At 45.1% G+C, this 24,115-nt stretch overlaps 1 protein-coding gene across 5 annotated transcripts in view; it reads left to right on the forward strand.

Annotated features, from left to right (window-relative positions):
* AFF1 (ALF transcription elongation factor 1) overlaps positions 1-24,115 on the forward strand; it is a 104,765-nt gene that overhangs the window by 15,809 nt on the left and 64,841 nt on the right. For all 5 annotated transcript variants that reach the window (XM_051616587.1, XM_051616586.1, XM_051616590.1 and 2 more), the window contains exons 2-3: positions 20,102-20,222; positions 20,782-21,693. In XM_051616587.1, coding sequence (XP_051472547.1) covers positions 20,102-20,222; positions 20,782-21,693 — 1,033 coding nt within the window. The remainder of the gene's footprint in view (positions 1-20,101; positions 20,223-20,781; positions 21,694-24,115) is intronic.

The following is a 24,115-nucleotide window of genomic DNA, read 5'->3' on the forward strand; positions in this document are numbered from 1 at the left end:
ACAGAGCATGTGCACCTCTTAATGAAATTGAACAACAGTTACAAACAGTAGGAAAATCAGCAGGTGCTCGTGTGTGTAGGTGGAAAAATTCGGAAATACTTCTGGAATAATTAGTCTGGCAGAAAGTGCAGGAAAGATTTTTAAAAAAGCTTTTCAGCGTATAAGCAGATCTTTTCTACAAACATTGCTAATCTCTTTCTGTTCCTACTTTGTCCTTACTGTGCAGATAAGACTTGTCCAACCTGTTGCTCAGTACATGCTGTTATGTAAGTGGAAAACTCAAAATGATAGGAACACTTTTCATTCATGTATGATTTGCTTGCTGCTAATTCCTATGAAACGGTGAAAATAAATTCTTTTCTCTTCTTCTATCTGAATCTCAAATTAGCTACCTGTTCATAGCATGTTTTGTCTGATTTAGCCAGTTGTTTGGGAGGGATTTTACACAGAGGATATTTCACGAAGAAAGTACAGATTAGTTTGTGTAATTACTAGGTTGCAGGGTGTTAGAGATTCAGGAGGCAGAATTACCCATGTCCATATTTCTGAGACAGTTTTAAGTGCTCATATTTGTTGTTATGCTTTAAAGCAAATTAAACAACTGATAGCATTTGATTTGTAGCTTCTTCTTTAATCAAATTTGGGTTTGCAGTCACAAGAGGCACAAGTGGGAAGGCTGATGTTACATGCCTTTATTTGCATGAAGCTTTAGGGCTTCAGGAGTACACATTGGAAGACCCTTCTGCCTGTGCAGGGGAACATGAGGTGAAAGGCTCTTGCAAATTGTCTGGTAGCATCTAGGAAAAGCTGGGTGAAATCAGGTCTTCAAAAAACACGGGTTTTTTTGGAAGTGTTGGAGGGAACAGGCTTTGTTGCTTACAATGGTACAGATGGTTATGTTCCCTCAAGAGGAGAACTGACCCAAGTGGTAATGTATGTGTCACACAAAGCAGGATGAATTAATGCTGAAACTGAAGCTCCACCTGTGTGACGTGGCGTGGGGAGTGTGCAGGGGCTCTTTGAGGAGAAGGAGCGCTCCAGTTGAGCTGCCTGTGAAATGAGGATGTGATGCATTGTGCGGCAATAGGTGTGTGATGTGGCACCTGGGGACTGCATGGCAATGCAGCTGATGGACTTAGGGGCTGCTTGGCAAAGCATGAAGAAGGTCAGCTGACAGCAGGCTTCTCTGGAAAACCAGTGGTGTGTTCACTTGGCTGGATGTACAGGGATCTTAGCTATGCGAGGAGGGGTAGGATGTGGGAAGAGGTTTGAAATGTAGGCACATGGAGGAGCTGCTCACTGAAAATTTCAATTTCTTTTTTACTGACTGTACCTCTTGTTAAAAATGCTGCTTCGGTGTAGGGAAGAACAATGATGCTATTTTTTGGAATGGTATTTAGGAAGTCAGTTCTTTAAAACCAGTGAACAAAAGGCACACCCACTTGAATAATCTTAATGTAGTGATAAGTAGAAAATGTAGTGCATTGGACTTCTTGCACCTGCAGTAAGCAATGTATACTTGAACTGAGGTGCAAAGATAGATTGCAAGATTTGAATCCTTGACTTGCAGAATGATTTCCCATGGAAAATTAAACATCAGGGGTTTTTTCTGAAATGCACCAGCTGATATAATTTTTTTTTTCCTTTGTTGTAACTTTTTTCTTAAGACCTTTTAACTGAAATGGTTCTTACAAAGGCTTATCATTTTTATGAGGACTCTGGGGAAACAGTAACTAGGTTGGGGGACCTTTGAGTTTTGCTTTACTGAGTACTTCAGTGCTAGGTCAGAAATAAAATGTTTGGATAGTTGGTGTGAAGAAAGACTAGGTCTAAGCACTCATGGTTTCATTTCCTACAATCAGTAAGGTGTGTGGGAATCAAAATCTTGTAATTGTGTGAAAAAATAAAATAGGTCTGGGAAAGAAATACTAAAAGCAAAAACTGTGTTTCTTGATCCCACACTTGTTTATTTGGCTGTTTGTCAACCAGTACTAGTTTGCAACAGCCTTTTTACCTAATTTCTCAAATCCCAAAGAATTGCCAGTAAAAGACATTCTTTTGGAGTCTATTTTAAAGAAATAGAAATCTGATTTTGTTTTTACTTTGTATGTTTTGTAGCTTTCTACTGTGAATGCACTGTTCTCCAGCTGCCTTTTAACATATCACCAGTAACTTGTTTGTACTGAACAAGAATAACATCAAAAAAAATTTCAAGGCAAAAAAATTTAATATTTTAAGGCATCCCCTTGGCCACATGGTGACAGCTCCTTATTCTTCAAAGGCTTCAGAGATATGGGCTATCCAGAGAAGCTGTGGCTGCCCCATCACTGAAGGTGTTCAAGGCCAGGTTGAATGGGGCTTGAGGCAACATGGTTGTGTGGGAGGTGACCCTGCCCATGGCAGGGGGTTGGAACTAGATGATCTTTTAAGGTCACTTCCAACTCAAAAAAACAATGAACAGGTAGAGTATGTCTTATAGAGGGTAGAATGTAGGTTTTACCCTGTGTGTTTTCCTGAGCAAACCTGGAACAGTTCATTTGAAGTGCTGGATTTCTGTTCCTGAGAGGAGGAATTCAGAGGCAGATGGGTACATGGGGAGATTTCATGGAGCACTTAACTGAAGAAAGCTTCCAGATTGATGGGGTAGCAGCAGATAACCACTCTGTCAATTCAAGTATGCCTTATCAGCGTTAGAAACACTGGTACTTTTCCAGTGGTGGGTGAGTTGATAAAATACCACAGTCGTGACTTCTCTGTTTCCTCTGGGGAACATCTTCTCCAGCAGGAGAAGGGAGGTGATCATGCCTCTGTACTTGGCACTGCTGAGGCTGCACCTCGAGTCCTGTTTTCAGTCCTGGGCCCCTCACTACAAGGACATTGAGGTGCTGAAGCGTGTTCAGAGAAGAGCCACCAAGCTGGTGAAGGGTCTGGAGAATTAAGTCTTATGAGGAGAGGCTGAGGGATTTGAGGGTGTTTAGTTTGAAGAGGAGGCTGAGAGGAGACCTCATTGCCCTCCACAAGTACCTGAAAGGAAGTTGTAGGCAAGTGGATGTTGGCCTCTTCTCCCAAGTAAGTAACAACAGGACCAGAGGAAATGGCCTGAAGTTGCTGCAAGAGAGGTTTTGGTTGGATATTAGGAAGAATTTCTATACTGAAAGAGTGGTCAGGCACTGGAACAGACTGTCCAGGGAGGTGGTGGAGTCACCATCCCTGGACGTATTTAAAAACCATGTAGATGGGGCACTTCAGAATATGCTCTCAGTGGGCTTAGTGGGCTGCTTTCTCTTCTCTTTGGGGGGGTGGGGGTGGGAGTTGACAGTTGGATGTGGTGATCTTGGAGGTCTTTGTCAACTGTGACAGTTCTGTGATTGTCACCCTGCTGGGCAGTTGCACACACATGTACATGCAGCAATAGGCTATCCCTGCTCTGGAATCTTGTTGCTTCCCACCTGGTAGCTACCCTGTTCCTGTGCTCATATAACTGAATTCCAGACCCGTAGCAAAAAGGTTTGGCGTAGACAGAATAGCTGTAGCAGTGCACTGAAGTGCAGAGTGCTAGAGGATCTGTCTGGGCTTAACAAAACTTGGAATTTGGCACTCTTCCACCAATTTTACTTCAGTCACATCATTTTCCTGAGCTGGGGTTTGTAAGCTGACGCTTGAATTAGGTTTATTTATGTGTCTCGGGCCGACTTAAACAACTGGAAGAGCACAATTGTTTTTATTGTGAGTGGCATGTAGATAATGAAGAGGGAGAAACATCGTGGGAGGGGATAATGCTGCAGGGCGGTCAGTTCCTGGGTGGTGCAGTTGTTCCAGGTGCTACAATCCTGGCGGAGAGCAGAAGGTGTGTACCTGGGTCTCTGATGGGTGTACTCACCTTCATTTTTCTTTTTGCCTTCATACCGACTGAACACTGAGTTATCCAAACAAATAGCCACTGTGCTGCTCTGCTGTGGCCGCATTTGAGTTCATCTCTGCATTCTTAATTTGCTGCAGTTGCTTAGTGCTTCATCTCTGTTGGCACCACCTTGCAGCAAGCTCCAGGTGCTGCAGGGGCAGGGTAAGTACCATTGAAACAGTGACTAACACAGTAGCTGGGGCACACCAGCTCGTTATCTTGCTGCCAGCATGTCTGTGCTCGCCCTGTGGTAAGTTAGGAAGAATACAATTTTGCTTTTGGTTGACGGGAGTCTCCCTTTGACTGGTAAATCCATATAGATGGGAGAAAGTCACATCTGAGAAGATGATTTTGTGTATAGAATCATAGACTGGTTTGAGTTGGAAGTGACCTTAAAGGTCACCTAGATCCAACCCCCCTGCATGGGCAGGGACACCTCCCACCAGCCCAGGTTGCTCCAAGCCCCATCCAACCTGCCCTTCAGCACTTCCAGGGATGGGGCAGCCACAGCTTCCCTGGACAACCTGGGCCAGGATCTCATCACCCTCACACCAAAGGACTTCCTCCTCATTTGGGATGGATTTGCATGTGAAACAGCTGGTTTAAAAGCTGAACTCCGCCTGCAGGAAGATTTATCTTAGCTGCAATAAGTTTTTAACAAAACCAGATGGTAGGTAGCACAGCTGGTTGCTTTTTCAGAAGGCTGTGTACTAAGACAACAGTTCTTTTGCAACCCTGGGTTACTACGGTACATCTGTGGTTGCTTAAACACATGCCTTCCCTGGTGAGATTGGATCTAGGTAATTTCCTTTTTAAATTACTTTGAATCGATGTTGTATTGTGATGTTTAGACTGAGTGGAGCAGGGTCAGCCCTGGAAAGTGACTGTCTTGTGTGAATGCATTTTTCAACTGTCTGTATCTTCCTTCTCCTTATCTGAGAAAATCAAGATGAGAGTACATCATTAGAGAGAATTTCTCCCTTGCCCATTGACACTTCATTTTTGCTGGGTTGCTCAATGTCTGACATTATTCTGGAAGAAGAAAACCTGGAGACAATTCTGTGACTTGTTTCTCCCTGTCTTTTTCCTCTCTTGTTTCCTTGTTCTTTCCTCACATTGTTTTTGCATTAATTCTGTAGAGGTGTGCCTGACACTCAATAAGGACTTGGTGACAGTTTTTATTTTAGTGTGCATTATTTGGTAGAAGTCTGGGCTTTGATCTGGAAGTGTGTCACATGGGGAGCTCTGCTGGCTTTAGGAAGGCAGGTAAAAAAAGGTTCATCTTCGTGGGTCTAAGGTTGCTATCCTGGCATGTATGGCACTTCATAGGTAAAAATACAAAAAATAAATAGTCATTTTTTGTGGTAAAAGTCACTCATAGGCTCTTAGGGATATCCTTCTGTAGCTATTGATAATATGTTGTTTACGACGGGAGAAAGCTTGTTGCTGGGGCATAGCTTTATATGAGATGCCATTGCAGGTGCATATGAATGGCTTGGTCAGAAGTGATCCTCTGTGGAAAGTATTTTAAATGCAAAATTGACTGTACATTGTGCATAATAGTCCTTTTTCTGCACTCTGTTTTTATATAAGTCTCTTGAAGGAAAAAAAAAAGTGAATGGATTTATTGTGTTGATTGTCATACTGCTCTGCTGAAAAAATACTGCTTTATGTTTGTAATCTTAGAATAATTAATACATTAGAGTGTTTTTTTTCTTTAAAAAAAGACTGTGTCAGCTTAGGAAACATGCTTTTCAGGATAGGAGAAGGAAAGGCAGAAGAAGGATATCAAGCCATCCACCAAGTATATGCTCTTCTGTAAACTAAACAAACCTGTTAAGTGATGTCTTTTACCTACTTATCCACTTACTGCCAACCTGCCTATTTCTGGCTGTTTCTTAGTCAATCTGAGGAGTCTCCAAGCAACATAGTAGATGCAAAGAGTGGTGAGTTAATGCAGTAAGTCTGCACATGGCAATTTTCAAGGTGCTTACTGCCATCAGGTACAGCAGTGAAAAGTTCTGCTCACAGGAGAAGCAGCTCCTGTATTTTGGTCATTTGGTGGGCTTGCTGGGGCTCAGGAGGAGGATAAAATGTAGTTGATGCTTGCTCTGAGGCACTGAAGATGGTGCTTTGAATGCAGATACTCCAGGCTGTGTTGTACAGCATGGCTGTACATGGAAAATAACGTGGAAGCAGTTTGCCTCAGCACAGACAAACCATCAGAAAGGCTTTTCAGAATGGGACCTAAGCTGGTGCTAGGTGATGCCAGGAAAATTCCAGAATAAAGGAGGAGAGATAAAAACTCGACTGTGATGCTGCAGTCACAGCGATGGTGGGTGGTGCTTAATGAAGGCTATGCTAGGAGTCTTCTAAGAAGTCCTTTCTAAATAACTTGCATGCTGAAGCAGGTTTGGGGAGGGATCAGGAAGTGCTTAAAAATGGTGTGAGTGTGGGACCACTTGAAAGAGGACAAGGAGAATGGAGTGGGACAAGAATGTGAATTAACTGCATGACCGCTGTGGGGGCAGCAAGAGGAATGGGGTGGCTGGCCTTTGAAATCTGGGTTTCCTGTGCTTTGACAGTAGATGTTTTCTCTCTGAGCTCAACTTCCAAGCAGACTCCAAGTTTACATTCAGGTAGAAAGGCTACACCCCACGTTTGTTGATAGTGCCAAGGCCTTGTATTTACTTCCAGCAGCCTTTGATCTAGGAAGACATGATGTAAGTGCCTTTGAAGGGTAAATGTCTTTTCTGTTTGTGTGATGGCTTCCTCGGGCCTTTTTGCGGACAGGTCTTGGGGTGATCGTGACTCAGGGTCCCCTCCCTGTCAGAGCAGGATCTTCTCAGCAGGGAATGCCATTTCTCCAAACAGACCCATTCTTAGACAAAGCCAGGATATAACACGCTGTCAGAGGGATCTGAGTCTGCATTGCTCAAAGTGCCAGCTGAGCTTAACTGGTCTTGGGGCTGAGAGTGAGCCGTGGGGAGTGCCTGTGAAGGTGTTCACCCAGCTGTGCAACAGAGGAGTGGAACCATGTTAGTGGTAGGCTGGAGTCTCCCCTTTTGAGTGAAATTGAAAAAAAACTCCTGCACTATCACCTTCGCAGGGTAACCCCACTCATTTGGGCATGTGTCTGTCTGCATCCTGACCAGGCTTTTAGATCCTTGCTGAAATGAGAGGAGACATGGGTGAGCTCCTCCTACCTGCAAAAGCTGCTCACTTGTAAGCTTGATGTAGTCACAGTTGGGTCACCACAACCAAGTGTGTGGAGTGTGCAGCTGCCGGGGAGCTCTCAGAGTCTGGGGACTAGTCCTGCACTTGGATTCCATCCTCAGCTGCACACCTAGTGCTGCCAAAGCACCAGCAGCTTTGTCTGAATCCATGCATACTCAGTTACTGAAATTGCACTGGAGTTGGAGATCTTTACTCACATGCCCAAAAAGACTTAGGTGCCTTCAGGGCTGAAAGGCAGTGGGACCACTTACTTGCCTTGGGGAAATGCTGAGACGTGTGCCTGATGAATTAGACAGCTGCATGCAGAACATCTCGTCTCTAAGAGATCAAGTGGTCAGAATTTTTCACTGCACGTACTTGGTGATTTGAATTTCTCACATTTCCTCCTTTGCCTACCACATCCAGATCAAAGAAAGCCTTAAACTCATCACTGGTCCAGCGCCTTGTCTGCTCTCATGGTAATTACACTTCACACATCTCCACACCTTCTTAGAAGCCCTCCTAGTATATTTGCATTTAGATGGAGAATGACAGCTTTGGTGTTCCATGTGTAACCTATAATTAACACCTTTTCTGACAGCATTCTATTACCATTGGTGTAGGTGGGGTGAGGTTGAAATTCTAGGTTTCTTTAGAGACTTATTTCTGCAGCATCATGAGTGGAGAGACTGTCTTTTGGTTCGTGCAGGTGCTTTGACTATGGCCACATAGTTAAGTGCTGTTATTGAAGATGACTAAGTGAAGATTGTATAAACTAATGTAATAGTTGCATTTTTCCAAATTTTCCAAGTTGCTGCTTTATGCAGCTGTTAAATGCATAAGGGTGGTGAGACCCTGGCACAGGTTGCCCAGGGAAGCTGTGGCTGCCCCATCCCTGGAAGTGTTTGAGGGCAGGTTGGATGGGGCTCTGAGCAACCTGGTCTGGTGGGAGGTGTCCCTGCCCATGCAGGGGGTTTGGAACTAGATGACCTTTAAGGTCCCTGCCAACTCAAACCATTCAATGATTCTAAGTGAGGCTGGCCTTCAGCATGAACTCCTGCTTTTTGTTGGGAGCATCTTGATGCTAACAGACTCTGACTGCGTGCTGTGTTCTGGCCTCTCTAGGGTTTGCCACTGTGGGAGGGGAGAGTTAGATATTCATCGTGAGGTTTTCTTGCCCTTGCAATCAAAAACTCTCTGCTCGTAGAGTAAATGGTGTGTGTCTGTGGAGACTGAGGAATGGTTGACTCACATATGAGAGCTCCTGTCCCTGTGGAGGGGAGCAGGAGTAGGATGCCCTACTCCTTAGGGGAGCACCACAGCTTGGAGCACTCCTATTTGCATTTGTGGTATTTTAGGTTAGAGAGTGCAACATCTACTTAGAAAGGATCTGTGACCTGTCTAGCACAATATTGCTATAATGGCTTTCATTTATAACTAAATGAAAGTTAGATTTTATATATTTGAGTGCGTGAGGGAAAATCCAAATCATAAACCTTTCTTTTCCTTGCCTTTTATGAGTAGGCAGAGAAGAGGTTGTTACTGTCGATTATTTGCATCTTTTTGCAAATCTTCTTTTTCATCTTTTGAGCCTTCAGAAGTTTGTGGACCATAGGCTGAGAAACAGTGATCCCAATCCTGGGGTATGTTTTTAATTGCACAGCCGTTTGAGGATTTGGGGTTTTTAGGCTCAATTCTGTGAAGGGTTTATCACATATGAAGAACATGTGAGTGTTCCCAATTCCTACCAAAGTCACTGGGTGCTGCAGGGGCTCAGGTCTTCTCAGGAAATCTTAAGGCTTGCTCCTGGGAACTGCCTGATGAAGAAAGGCCTATTGATGCCAAAAGGAAGCAAAAACCTTTTAGTGAGACTGAGTAATGAATATATTTTTAAACTTGGCAACAGCAATAGGAAACAAATAAGATTTTGAACCCAAAGATTACTGTGGAAGAGGCAGAGTGAGAAGACATAGTACATAGGTAGAACTGATTATTTTTTTTCTGGCAAAAGCCAGCTTAGCTTCTACTTTAGCCAACTGGCAGTTCCCTGCTACCTGTTATGACATCCCAGCTATTCCCCATTTTTTCGGTGTAACTTAAAGGACTGTGTATTTAAAGCCTAGGGAGAGGTTGCTTGAGGTAACTTAGAAATTAAACTTACATTCACATTTTAAGGAAGGGTTCAGTATTGAAGAAACTTTCAGGGTGGAATGCAGCTGGTGTGCAAAGAGTTTGTACCATGGTAGTTCCCCAGGTAAGCCTCGATGTTGGCAACATGAGAGGAGCTTGATGTACCAACTCTAAGGACACCAGCACAGAGAGTGGAGTGGAGACACCGTGGCCAGGCTCTGTGGAACTGGTAAGCTGCTTTTTTCATAGCCTGGGCCAACAGTCTGTCACTTTTTGATAAAATACCATCCTTTAGGTGAACTGTGCTCATTATAATCTCATTATAATACCAAAACACGCCTCCATCCCAAAAGCTACCTGCCTCCCATGGTGTGACCTCCCCTCACTGAGCCTGTGCTGAGTTCTCTCTAGCCTATAACTTTAAAAGCAAAGTGAGAGAATTTTACACCAATCATGACAAAGGTATGAATGACTAGAGTCCCTCAAGCTCCACCTGAAAGGTAAAAGCAGTATAACAATGGCTTAAGAGAGGAAGGATGTCAGGGAATATACCATCACAGGGACCACCCCTGACTTCTGGGATCAGCTGGTGGGCTGAGCCTTTCTTCCCCCCATAGGGGTGCCTTTGAGTAAGATTCCAACACTCAGGTGTCCTGAGTTTATCCCTGGGAAACTTAGGAACCTTTATAGAGTTGCTTTATACCTTAACATGTGTGTAGCCAGGCTGTGTTGTTCATGTTCTTGGTACTTGCACATGCTTTGCAGACAGGGAGTTTAGCCCCGGCAATCCTAAGTAATTAGTGCATCCATTGCTTCCGTAAACTGCGCTATTCATTACTCTAGCCCTGAGAGTTCTCCTTGAACGTGACCAGGCTCCTTGGGTCTGGCCATACTAGTTCATGGCATGTCACTAGACTGAAAGTGTATCGCGATATTAGCACAGCTGTAGTCGTGATAGTTCAGTATATTGAACACAACTGGACTGTTAACACCAAATTGGGCATCACTCAGAATCGGAGACCAGCTGCCCACAGCCCTTCTGATACCTGAGGACACACTGGAACACAAGGGGCTTTATTTTCTGCCAAATTGCTTTGCCTTTTAACACAACAATGTGTACCACATCATTTTTCTCCAAGGCTTGAATGGAAGCTTGCAGCAGTACAGGATTTTCTTGGAATGTTATTTTTGTTCAAAAATATTTGCCAGGAGGTTTCTTAGAATCCTTGTGGAAGTACAGAGAGGCTGTGAGGCCGTGGTCTCTTGCTTGGCAGTCTTAACACTGTGTCGTGCACTCACAAAACTGGGCTGGGTAGGCCCAAAGGAGTTGGGGAAGCAAAAACTTGAAAAACAAATTCCAAAGAATATTTTCTCCAATGTGAAGATAAGTATTTTTGGACAGAATGTACCAAAGCTGGCTGATCATAGAATCACAGACTGGTTTGGGTTGGAAGGAGCCTTCAAGATCATCTAGATCCAACCCCCCTTCATGGGCAGGGACACCTTCCACCAGACCAGGTTGCTCCAAGCCCCATCCAACCTGCCCTTCAACACTGCCAGGGATGGGGCAGCCACAGCTTCCCTGGGCAACCTGGGCCAGGGTCTCACCCCCCTCATTGTAAAAAGCCTTCTCCAGGCTGAACACCCCAACTCTCCCAGCCTGTCTCCAGAGCAGAGCTGCTCCAGCCCTCTGATCATCTTCATGACTCTCTTCAGGAGCTCCATTTCCTTCTTGTGTTGGAGGCTCCAGGCCTGAACACAGCACTCCAGGTGGGGTCTCACCAGGGCAGAATCCCCTCCCTGGCCCTGCTGCCCACGCTGCTGGTGCTACAGCCCAGGACAGGGTTGGTTTCTGGGCTCCAGCGCACGGTGCCGCCTCATGTTGAGCTTCTCCTCCACCATCACCCCCAGGTCCTTCTGCTCAGGGGCTGTTCTCAATCCATTCTCCACTCAGCCTGTAGTTGTGCTTGATGATGAAGCAGAAAATAATTGACTAACTGTACCATCTGTTGCACTTCTGCCATATGTTTTGCTCTTCTCATTTGTCTCTGTTCAAGCTGTTTATGTTCTGTGAAATAGTGTTTGATGTGAAACAGACCTTAAAAATAACTAGCAAGTCACAACTCGATGATGTTTCCATTAAGGAAAGGAAATAAATATTGGGAAGAGGCATTTTTTTAAAGTTATTACGTATTCATTTTGGCGTCATTCTTTCATCTGCTTGTCTTAGAGTCTTGCTGTCAGGCAAGAGCCATATTAAATGGCTCTCATTAGTAGCTGTATGAAATTAGTGGTGATTTATCTGTGAAGACTTAGAGCAGCAGAGGCTTTTACTGTGCATCAATGTGATTTCTGTTTGATTTTTTTTTTTTAGTGATGTATCTTGCCTTAAAATTCAACAAGAGTGTGTCTCCCAGTCTTGAGAAATGTTGATCAGCAGCGTCTCATGATAAAAAAAAGAGTCCATTTTAATGACAAAAGAGCTTCAAGAAATTTGTGATTTCCTGCAGTTGGATGAAAAGGAAGTGTTCTCTCAGGGTTACAGAGGAAGAGGTTCTGTGAGTTCAGAAGCAATCAAATGTTGTTTTTGTGTTTGCTTTTTAGCCTTCCTTCACCCCCTTTTGCTTTTGGGAGCCAGCAATGGTTCTTACTACGATGAAAAGTAAAGTAAATTTTTCTTCTCTTTTCATTTTCATTTGGAGAACATAGAGGACAGGAGGAGAGGCAGAATTCCTTCCTCATACCAGTCTATTTTTTGAAAATGTTGTCATGGGCTGGAGTGACACAAATCAGCATTTGAAACTCAGTAGTTGGGGTTGTCATGTCACCGAGAGCGCCTTCAGAGCACGTTGGTATTTTCGTGGTTTCTGTTACAGATCCAAGCCTGGATCATTGCTGGGTCAGGGTGTATGTGTTGCTGAACTTTCGGAGCCAAACGTCTTGCTGGAGCCAGTGGACTAACCTTTGCCAGCTTGGGCTGTGTGGAGCCTGGGAGTGTTATACTGTTTTAAGTGTGCAGCACAGCATGATTTAGGGGTTTTTGAGGCAGGGCCGGGGGGATATGTGCATGTGTTTACTTCTTGTGTAGCATGTTTGAAGATGATCAAGACTAAAATGATATTTCAGGGCAGGCATCCAGTCTGAGCTGCCTGTTTGCACACACAGGCTATTTGGGCCTTCCTGGTGACACATCAAGAGTAGCCCAGCTGCAGAGAATGCAGCACTATTTTTAACTCTCACTTTTTGAACTGTTTCCCTCCTGAAGATGGATGGGGTGAGACCACAGAGTCTGCCAGCTGCCAGGCTCCCATGTGCTTGGGGGTCCAGTTTCCCAAAGCATTTCCACAAATCAGTAAGGAATTTTGGTTTTGAGGTTTTGTGAGTTGTCATTCTGGGAAAATCTAAATATCAAAGCTGCTAATCTGGAGAGGTTCCCGAAGAACAGGAGCTGGGGTTCAGCTTGCAGCTTGAGCAGAGGTGAGGGCTCCAGCCGTGCATGCACAAGGGACAGCTTGCTGGAGCCTGGCGGGCAGCTGCCCTGCACGGGTTTCCTCTGATGGCGCCTGGCAGGCCATGGAGACCTCTTCTCCTCTTGGCATGGGTCCATGCAGGGCCTGAGCTGACTGTGGTTCTCTGACACTTTCTGCCTGGTTTCCTAGCACTGACTGTGGGGAGTCGGTGCAGTGTTAAGTGTTGCAGCATAGGCCGAATTCTCAAAAGCTTTAAAGGGCATATTGACTAATCATAGAATATAGAATCGTAGAACAGTGAAGGTTGGAAGGGACCTTAAAGATCATCAGGTTCCAATCTCTCTGGCATGGGCAGGGACACCTCCCACTAGACTAGGCTGCCCAGAGCCCCATCCAACCTGGCTTTGAACACTTCTAGGGATGGGACTTCCACAACAACCCTGGGCAAACTATTCCAGCACCTCGCTACCCTCATGGTGAAGAATTTTTTCCTAATGTCTAATCTAAATCTCTCTTCTTTCAGTTTAAAACCATTATCCCTTGTCCTATCACTGCCCTCTCTGGAGACAAGTCCCTCCCCAGCTTTCCTGGAGCCCCTTCAGGTCCTGGAAGGTGCTCTAAGGTCTCCCTGGAGCCTTCTCTTCTCCAGGCTGAACACCCCAACTCTCTCAGCCCATCTCCAGGGCAGAGCTGCTCCAGCCCTCTGATCATCTTTGTGGCCTCCTCTGGACTCACTCCAACAGCTCCATGTCCTTCCTATGCTGAGGGCTCCAGAGGTGGACACAGTACTCCAGGTGGGGTCTCAGGAGGGTAGAGTAGAGGGGCAGAATCCCCTCCCTTGACCTGCTGGCCTTGCTTCCTTTGATGCAGCCCAGAACATGGTTGGTCTCTGGACTGCAAGTGCACATGGTTGGTTCAAGTCGAGCTTCTCATCTACTGTGACTCTCAAGTCCTTCTCCTCAGGGCTGCCCTCTGTGGACAGTTACCCTAAATGTCCAGGTTAGTGGTGGACAGAAACAGTGTCTCTGCACAGATGTTGGGACTAGGACAGCTACAGGCTTAAGTTAAAAAGTGGATATTTCAGTAGACTGCAGATGCTTCTGCTCTGAATTAGGAATGTCATTCAGTGCAATACAACTTGTTTTTAAGTTGAAGACCCCCAGTATGTGGTGAGACACTGTGCATGGCAACTTTTAAGACCTACATGATAAAATGTGCAAATTAAAATGAGTTTTATCTGCTGTCTTCAGGTCGTTTAAGGGCTTCTGTAAGTTAGCGAAGGGAGCGCTGGTGCTCTCAACTGCATGACCAAGTAGCTGCTCAGTATTCCCATATGCTTCTGCTTTTAAAACTGTATCTCCTTTTGTGCGCTCAAGTTTGAGGAAAACTTGCAATGAAATTTGGTTTGATCTGTTTCAGAAAGGAGGCAGAGGAGGGGGATGACCCCTTGCCTGGCTGAGTGGATAGTCAGCTGTGCATGGCCAGCAGCTTGGGCCACTAGTCACCATGACACTGTGCTGAGGTCTGCAGCAGTAAAGATGCAAGACTAACCTTGATGAGCAGTGCCTGGTAGTCCTGTACACATGAGAGTGCCCGGGTCCACCAGGCTGTCCCCCAGCAGGCACATTGATCTGCTTTTAAAATTGCAGGACCTGGCATTATGGCAGAAAGGCAGTGTCCCCTCCCCTCCATCCCTCCTTTCTTTCTCTTCACACACTCTTTAAAAAGAATTTATTGCTGGGAAGAGAGCTTGGGGTCAAGGAAGGTTCAGGGAAAGAAAAGGCCTTTGGCGGTGTTACAGCTGCTGCTTTTGCAGCAAGGGGCATGTGAGATGTTTCACCTGCAGTGTTGAACACGTTTAGGAAAGAACCTTCTCATCATATATATTCTTGTTGCAAGAGACACAAGTTACAGTTGTGCAGGGTTTTCCTTTCGTTTGAAAGGAATCAAAACCTCTGAGCAAAAGAGCTTGATTGCTCTGAATTTGGATGGTTGCCAGCCTAGAAACAGAAGGATATCCATTAGCCACATGGACCCAGCACAGTGTTTTAGTAGAAAACAATTTGAAGGGTCATACTGTGTGGCTTGTGCATTGATTTGATTTGTTGGTTTCTTTTTTTGAGGGTGGGAGTGTTTATTTCTATATTATTGCTGTTAGTTCTTAAACTACTTGTAAGCTATGGGCTTATCTTGCTCTAAGATGAGATTGGAGCATCCCCCTGATGAGAAAAGGCTGAGAGAGCTGGGACTGTTCAGCCTGGAGAAGAGAAGGCTGAGGGGAGACCTTATTAATGCCTACAAGTACCTGAAGGGTGGGTGCAAGGAGGATGGAGCCAGACTCTTGTCTGGTAGTTCCCAGGGACAGGACGAGGGGCAACAGGCACAAGCTGGAACATGGGAAGTGCCATTTAAATATGAGGAAAAACTTATTTATTGTGAGGGAGACAGACCCCTGGGACAGGCTGCCCAGGGAGGTTGTGGAATCTCCTTCGCTGGAGCCATTTCAAACCCATCTGGATGCAGTCCTGTGGAATGTGCTCTGGGCCATCCTGCTTTAGCAGAGAGTTAAACTAGATGATCTCTAGAGGTCCCTTCCAACCCTGACAGGTCTGTGACTCTCTGATCTAGTGAGACATTTAGAGGAATGAGGGTTGGATTAGGTGATCTTCAGAGGTCCCTTCCAACCCCAACCACTCCGTGACTCTGAAAGCATAATGTAAAACAAGAACTCAGTTCTAACAGCAGATTTTATCCTAGGACAACAAATGAAAATAGGTTTTCCCCAATTCTTCCAACATGTCAGACCAATGTCCTCCTTGCCTCCCTTCCGGTAAGTTTTTGCTCCTGTGTGTACTCAAAGTCAGGCCCATTTTCTGTGACTGAAGAACAACACATCATTGCCCAACATAAAGTCTGTTGAAGCCAGCAAGATTTTTAGTGTGTATTTCAGTGGGCTTTGGCTCACCTTCCTGCTTTTCAAGTTGAAACAGCTGAACAAAACACATAACTTCTGGGTCAGGATTTCATAGAATGTTGTGAGGTTGGAAGGGACCTTTAAAGGCCGTCTAGTCCAGCTCCCCTGCGGTGCACAGGGACCTATTTGACTAGATAAGGTTACTCAGAGCCTGGTCAAGCCTGATCTTGAATGTCTTCAGGGATGGGGCCTCCACCACCTCTCTGGGCAGCCTGTTCCAGTGCTTAACCACCCTCATTGTAAAGAACTTATTCCTAATGTCTAACCTAAATCTCCCCTCTGCCAGTTTTAATCCATTCCCCTTGTCTTCTCACTACAAGTTCTTGTCAAAAGCTTTCCTGTCCCCAGCTTTCCTGGAGCCCCTTCAGGCCCTGGAAGGTGTTCTAAGGTCTCTTTGGAACCTCCTCCAGGCTAAACCATCCCAGCCCTTTCAGCCTGTCTCCATAGGAGAGCTGCTCCAGCCCTCCAGTCATATTTGTGGCCCTTCTCTGGACTCGTTCCAACAGGTCCATATCACTCTTGTGTTGAGGGCTCCAGAGTTGGACAAAAAAAAAACAACCCACCCAAACATTTCTGCTTGTTTGTTTCACAGCAGTCTCACCGTGGAGTGCTTCAAGCTCTCAGTGGTCTTCCAGCCAGGGAGATAGTTATGCTGGTATCTGTGGAGCATCACTGATGCTTTTCAGACTTGGTTTACAGCTAGTAGCTGTGTGCTGTGCTGTATTTTCCTGCAGGAACAGTCATCTGAATAGTTATCAGCTCCTACCCTTTTTACCCAGCAACCACAGGAAAAAACCAAAACCTGCTAATACCTAGTTAGGTTCTGTATAGGTTTATCAGACAAAGGGAGAATACAAGTGAGCATGTGGGTCCCCACTGACAGCCATCTGGCATGTGGAAATGATACAGCTTGTTAACTGTATCCGTCTAAAATATTGCGAGTATTTTTGCTTGTGTAAAAAAAGTTGACCTACAATATCTCCTTTCTAATAAATCTTACCCGAAGAAGCTAATCAGGGGGGCACATTTTAGATAACTGCTGAACGCTTGACAAGCAGGAGGTAGTGAAGTCATTAGAAGATAGGATGTTTGACTCTTAAGTACTGTGTGGAGGCTGTTACTTCAGGTCCTCAGTGCTTTAGAGGAAATGGCCACTACTACAGAAGGGCATCTGGAAAGCTCTCAAGTGTTCACATTCATGTGCCTTACTCATACTGCAGATTATCAAGTGATGTGCTGTGCCCTAGTAGTGATGTTAGAGTTTTCGAAAGGCAACTGTGGTGGTTAAGGAGGTTGGGAATGGGTCTGTTAGATGAGAAGTTATGCTTTTACTCTTGACAGAGTTCCCCAGTAGTTTTGTGTTCCATCTTTTGTCTTTCTCTGTCCTCTTTGGAAGAGGCAAACAGTCTGTTACATGGGAAGATAAAATGAGATGGCCTCATTTTAAAACAATCTGTTTTAAAATAATCTATTTTTAAAAGAGATAGATTGGCTTTGAGTTTTGTCCTTATGTATCATTTCGATGAGCATTTTAGGCTGCTTTCATCTCTTACCCTCTTGGGCTTCAGCAGAGCTATGCCAGGTCAGCAGCTTGTCTCTGGAAGATCTGGATCTGAAGATTGCCACGACAATCTGTGAATTGCAGTAGCAAAATCTGTTTTGGGGAAAGCTAGCACAATGTCTGTGTGTGCTGTGTATTCCAGCCAGCACCATGGGTAATTTAATTTAAACCAAGTATGCATATTTAATATTGCAGTTGTATTAAAAAGTCCTGTGTGGGTCTGAGTGCTTGGCATTCGTGGTGTGGATCAAGACAGAAATAGTAACAGGGCAGGCTGAGATGTTGGCACCATTCTGCAGACCAAAAATATGTAGGAATATCAAAACACACGAAGTGGGAGAAGGATCTATACTCTTGAAAACAGTTGTTACTCTTGTAAAAATAAGATCCCCTTTGTGTCATTTAGTTTCCTGTATGTCCCTCTGTCTGTCAGCCGATGAAAATGATGGTTGAAGAACTGATGGGGAAGCAGCAGATGCTCAAGAAGAAGGAATTAAAACTAAAAATTATCCTTTTGTACCTTCAGCATTGCACTGAATTCTATTGTTAGGCTCAGAAACATACTCGGTGGTAGTAGCTTCAAAAGGAAAAAGTCAAGGTGGGTGGCAGAGAGCTGGAGCTGAGCACCCGGTTGCAGGAGGAGTCTTGTTTAGTTCCAACACATCAGCAAAGCTCCTTGCAAGAGAGCTGTGTAATTTGTTAGGGAAAGATAGTGACTGCAGTACAAAGAAGCTGGGAAATGGCAAGAAGTGGAGACTGCCAACAAGGGCAGTGGTTTTGTTTCTTTGCCCTCCCCGTTGTGTTGGCTTGAGTTGCTTGAGCAGCCACGGGGAAAATGGACTGGGAACCAGTGGGGCAAGAGGAGGTGAGTGATCCATGGTAAATGTACTCATAAAAAAAGTTAAAAAAACCCCAACAAAGCAGTTTGTTCACAGTTGGTGTCACTGTTCCTGACACTGGGCCATGGTGTCACAGATTGGTGAAGAGGAGGTTTCAGAGATCTCAGAGTCTCCTTCATGCTAAAACCCAATGACTTCTCTGTTAAAACCTTCTCTTATGTTGTTTTTCTTTTCATGCTTGCTGTTAAGGGAAATCTTTCAAAGTTTATATAAAGGATATTTTCAGAATCACTTTTTACTTCCTGGAATGTTTGGAAAATGGTATTTCATTCAGTAGAATTTTCCAGATAGCTTGAACGGGTAAGTTTAAAAAAAGCTGAGAACTCAAAATGTGTTCACTTAAATCATTTGCATGAGTACAAGTTCAAGTAGCAGATGTAGCCAAGACTGCTTCTAGCTTGCCTTAGAATTCCTCCTAATTCTTTGCCTTCTGCAGTTGGTATCTTCCATCTCTGATGGCACAAAGCTTTTCTGGCACACATAGTGCAACTGACCAATAACTGATTGTAGATAAGAAATTGCCCACATGCAAAATGACATCAGATGCGCATATATTGTTTGGAACAGAAGGATGATGTATATTTATTCAATCAGTGATTTGTGATTCCTTTTTATTTTTAAAATTGTTGCATAGTTTGCAGAAGTGGAGTACACAGAGCTTACTGGGAACTTCTCTTTTGCTACGTTTGGAAATAGCTCAGCATTAACAAAGCTGGAAACTGTTTTAAATGTGCGCAGTCTAATCCCTGAATATGTTTTTCTGCCTTAGTGGCACAAGTGCATTCTTGCTGCAATTCCACATGTAGAAATTGGCCATCAGACAGCATCATTTTCCAGAGCCCACATGGAGTCAGGAATCCCCTTCTGCAGTAGTGAGATCTCTGGGTTAGCTGCTCCAGCCATGCAGTCCTCCACCTCTTCTTTAGAGATGATTAAACCTTCAGTAGATGATTGTGTGTGGTATTTGAGAAAATGTCACTGGTGGGGAAGACTGAGCTCTTCCCTTTGAAACTGGGGCACTTGAGCAGTTGAGTGTACCAAGGAGGTACATAGGGATTATATGTATGCAGTAGAGTAGAGATAGAAGAAGAAATACCTGCATCCACATACTATGTCTGCATGTTTTTTCTTCCCAAATGTCCATAAAAATTAGAACAATAGATTCCCTTCTTTTGCAGTGGTATTTCACAGATGAGGTGTGGTTTAAAGGATCTGGTTTTCCATGAAGTCATCTTGTTGTGCACATGACATGGCTTTACTGTCCTTTTGATGTGGGATTGGTGAAACTGGGAGCATGTATATGGGGTTGAGGGGGAACAGGGGGATCCAGCCTGGTGCTTGGCAAATTTCTGAGGCCTTTCCTTTAAATACATTTTTGTATTTGGCTTTAAATGCATCTACGTGGTTTGCCAGGTAAGCAGCTTTCCAAATGTGCTTTTAAAGTAGAGAGTAAGTTTTCAAGCCTGGTATTAAAGTAGGCAAAGTTCAACCTCACAGTGGCAACACCTTCCAAATAGTGGATTCTTTTTTACTCTCAGGTAGAGAGTTGGGGCAGAAGTCTGGAGAACAAGAACGGTAGTTTTCACCAGGATCGTTGCAACTGGATTTGCCAGCTCATGCACTGATCACTCAGCGTTGTCTTCTTCTCAATTTGTGTTTCACAGTTAAAAGGATGGATCGTTTTCCCCTTCCCACCCTTCTTGCTGTATGATAATCAGGAGCAGAAACCCCTGAGAAGGATGTGTGCTGCACCTTCTGTGTTACATTGCTGTGCAGTGCAGCAAATACTTGACATAACTGATTTGTCTGCTATAACCACCCTGTAGATTTCAGAATTCCTTTTGTGCTGGACCTGTACCATTGTCTCAAAACCACAGTTTCTGCACTAAGTAGATACTTTTTGATAACAGAAGTGTAAAATGCTAACCTTTCTTTCTCTCTTTCCTAAAGCTTGTACAACGAGGACAGAAACTTGCTGCGTATTCGGGAGAAGGAGAGGCGGAATCAGGAGGCTCTGCAGGAGAGAGACAAGTTCCCTGAGAAGACTCCTCTCTTTGCAGAACCCTACAAGGTAATGGTAGGGGGGCACATGGTGGAGGCAGAGGAGCAAAGCAGGTTGGGGTGGGAGAGGAGAGCTGTAGCCTCTGCATACTGTGGAGTAGACTCGAGCATGAAATGTGCAAACACAGCATCTTCCCATCTGCTCATCTTAAATTCGTCTGAGGGTGTGCTTAAAGCTCTGTAGATGGGGCAAGCACAATAGGGTCTCTGGGTTCAGCAGATTCATTTGCAGGCTTCCTGTAGTCTGGGAGTTTGAAGGAGGGTGCTTGAGAGCAGCTTGGCTGCCTTGCTTGCCTGTCTGCAGCTGTGGTTGAAACAAACTGGAAGGATGTTAGTGGTCCTGAAGACTGCAGGTACACCTGCCATCTTGGCTCAGAAGAACTGACTAGAGCAGACTCACTTGCTTTGGAGAGACTGCATGCAGGATCAAGATGAGCTTTCATAACTTCACTCATGGTGATGAATGGCGATTAAAATAAGATCCTGAAGAGTGTCTCCTCTTCAGTTTGGTCTCTTGGAGTAGGGGTCCATGCTTTTTAAATTTCCCCCTCTCTGTTCTTCTGTTGCAGACTAATAAAGAAGATGAGTTGTCAAGCCGAATTCAGAACATGCTGGGCAATTATGAGGAGGTCAAGGAGTTCATCAGCAACAAATCCCATCAGAATCTCATAGGGATTCCAAAAAATGATGCTCCTCTGATCCCACAAGGAATGCCTGATCACCCGTTCTTCCCTGAAAAGACCAGCCATATGTTACCTTCTTCATTCCACCGCACAACCTGCCATCCACCCATGGGACCTACAGCTGTAGCTCCTCCCCCTCCAAGCCACTCCATTCACTACCAAAAGGCACAAACAAGAACAGAACCAGCTTCAAGTTTGCACGCCAGGAGTCACAGCTTAGCCAATGGTCGGAGTCAAGGTCAAGAACACAGTCGTGGTGGCCAGGAGGGTCACACAGGTTTTCACCACAGGAGAAATGACAGGCATGTGATCAGTGAAGGTCGTGCTAATGAACTGCAGGCCTCCCTTTTGGCTCTTTCTCCATTGCTGTCATCTTTGTCTTCTCCAGTGGCACCCCTGTCACCTCTACATTCCAGCCAGCGTATCAATTCCAGGTCACAAAACAGCAGGAAAAGTCATGGGCCGACCTACAGTCAAACAAAATCATCCCAGGACCTCATGACAGGATCACCAGAGAAGGAAGGTCGGGACAGCTCAGCTCTTAACCTGACCAGCACTACTCAGCCTTCCTCTCAGGCTTTCCCCCCACCTTTGCCATCAAAAACCAGTGCAATGCAGCAGAAACCTACGGCCTATGTCAGACCAATGGATGGCCAGGATCAGGCACCAGTTGAATCCCCAGAGCTCAAACCTGTTCTGGAGGAATACCGTGGAGAACCCTATGAAAAAGTCTCTGATTTGAAGGCAAATGCCAAAGCCAAACTCTCCAAATTGGAGATCCCTTCGGAGCCCCTAGAGGTGAGTAAAATTGCTGGGTGCTGTGTTGCTGGCAGGGTAAGTTGAGCTGTGGGAGATGAGGTCGTTGGAGGGCAGAGGCTACCAGAAACAATGATGGCTGTGCACACCTCCTGTTTAGATGGTGGCTTTTGCTGACCTCTGGGAAATAGCTGTTTGCATGGTGAAAATGGAATGCTTGCCACAATTCTGTGTTTTACTCAGTGAGACTCCAGCAGGTTTTATGGTTTAGAGAGGCTGCTTCTGTTGCTATGATTTTTGTTTTGCCTCTAAAGGATTGAAAAGGAGAAGGGAGAAATGGTATGCTGTGAAGGTCAAGTGGTTAGTACATGCTGAGTGTCAGTACTGGCACTGAAATGAGTGCTGGTGGGTAGAGGCCCTAAATCCTTGCTCAACGTCGGAGCAGCTCTCTGTGCACTGAGTTCTGTAGTCACCAGGTTACTTGAAGATTTTTGGGGCTTTGTGATAAATGACAGTGAACACTACAGGGTTCTCCCAAATCAGTTTGTAAGCGCTCACTGTAGACCCTCAGGAAAGTATTAATGGAAGCAAAAAACATCCTGTAGATGTCTGCCAGATGGATTTAGCCTGGCTTCCTCGGGAAGCACGACACCATTCTGTCTCCCACTTCACCAAATGCCTTGTGAGCAAGTTCTGAAGGATTAAGTAACTGTAGTGCAGTGATGGAATTCTCAGTGATCGGCAAGAACTTCTGTAAAATTTTGCATTCGAGCAAAGATGGTCCTCTTCCTTGTCTCAACAATGAGCAAAACAAGCAGAACTCTGCTATCTGTGTGTTCTCAGCAGCAGAAGACAGCCTGGGCAGCCAGCTCAAGCATTCTTTGTTCTAGTCACTACACTTATCCTTTCTCTGCCAAGGACTGAGGGATGTTGCAAAAGACACGGGATGGGAAGCTGCAGATGTGGCAGGTGGGCCAAAGACCAAAATGTGTTGTATGCCAAGCTTTGGTTATTCCTGCTCATCTGAGACAAGCTTCTTCCTGCTATGTATTCTTTTTCTTTAGAGTGAAACACTAGCTTTTTCATTTGCCCCCCATTTAAAAATGAATAATGGCTTGGGGCTTAGTTTTCAGTTAGAATCTGCAGTTTCAAGCTGCAGTGAGATTTCTGTCTTGAGGTCCTCTTTTGTCATTCATTCTGCTCCTTTGGTCATTTTCATGGATTTGCCCTTTTCCAGGCAGAGACATCTCAATGCAGTAAGGCTGAGTGCAGGGTATTGCAGATTAGTAGGTGCAATTTAGAACTTAATGCTGTTGCTCTTGTGCTACTTAAGTGGCCCTCTAGCCAGAGAGAAGAAGTCTTCTGAGGATACAGAATTTTTTTTTGTATAGTTCTCCCTGCATCTTGAGTTGGTCAGAGATAATATGTAGTGTGTGCTAGAGACTGACACAGTTGAGCTGGCTTAGGTTAGTCAGTGCCAGCTTTCACTAAAGAGAAAAAGAAAAAGGCAGAGTGGTTGAGAAGTCTATTCTGGAGATCTCAGAAATCGTCCCTCACCTGTGCCTGGGCCCTGCTGTGAAGTCAATTGGAGGCAGAAGCCTTGGATTCCTCAGATGTGTGCTGAGGTTAAAGCAGCTTGAAATCTGCACTGGTAAAGCAGTGGGAGAGCAGTATATATAGAATCACTGACTGGTTTGAGTTGGAAGTGACCTGCAAGATCATCTAGTTCCAACCCCTTTGCATGGGCAGAGACACCTCCCACCAGACCAGGCTGCTCCAAGCCCCATCCAACCTGCCCTTCAACACTGCCAGGGATGGGGCAGCCACAGCTTCTCTGGGCAACCTGGGCCAGGGTCTCACCACCCTCACATTCAAGAATTTCCTCCTCATGTCTCACCTAGATCTCCCCTCTTCCAGTTTGAATCTATTCCCCCTTGTCATCTCACTACAAGTCCTTGTAAACAATCCCTCCCCAGCTTTCCTGGAGCCCCTTCAGGCACTGGAAGGTGCTCTAAGGTCTCCCTGGAGCCTTCTCTTCTCCAGGCTGAACAACCCGAATTCTCTCAGCCTGTAAATTGCCTACAGTTGTTTTCAGCTCATCAGCACCCTTTTCCATGACAAGCAAAATGCCCCCCTACTCTCCCTTTCTACTACAAAGGAAAAACACCATGTGTAAATTCTCTCCATAGCTGTCCTCACCCAGCTGCCTCAGGTCAGTTGTGTGTTGCTCAGCAAATGCCTGCTCCTCTGCTTTGTGCCCTTGGAAGCCCATTGTTTCAGCTTTGCTAAGGGACCAGCAGCACACACACTCTGCCTACCTTGTGGCTCAGCCTCCTGTGAGTTCCAAGGCACTTGGTCCCCAGGTATGTTTGGCAGTTTTACCACTCTTACCCTTCAGCACTGTGAATATCGCTGTGCCCTTTGGGATGTGGGATCCCACAGTACTGAGATTGTTAAGAAGTTG

The sequence above is a fragment of the Apus apus genome, chromosome 4, assembly GCF_020740795.1.
Source record: "Apus apus isolate bApuApu2 chromosome 4, bApuApu2.pri.cur, whole genome shotgun sequence".
NCBI classification, from domain to species: Eukaryota; Metazoa; Chordata; class Aves; order Apodiformes; family Apodidae; genus Apus; species Apus apus.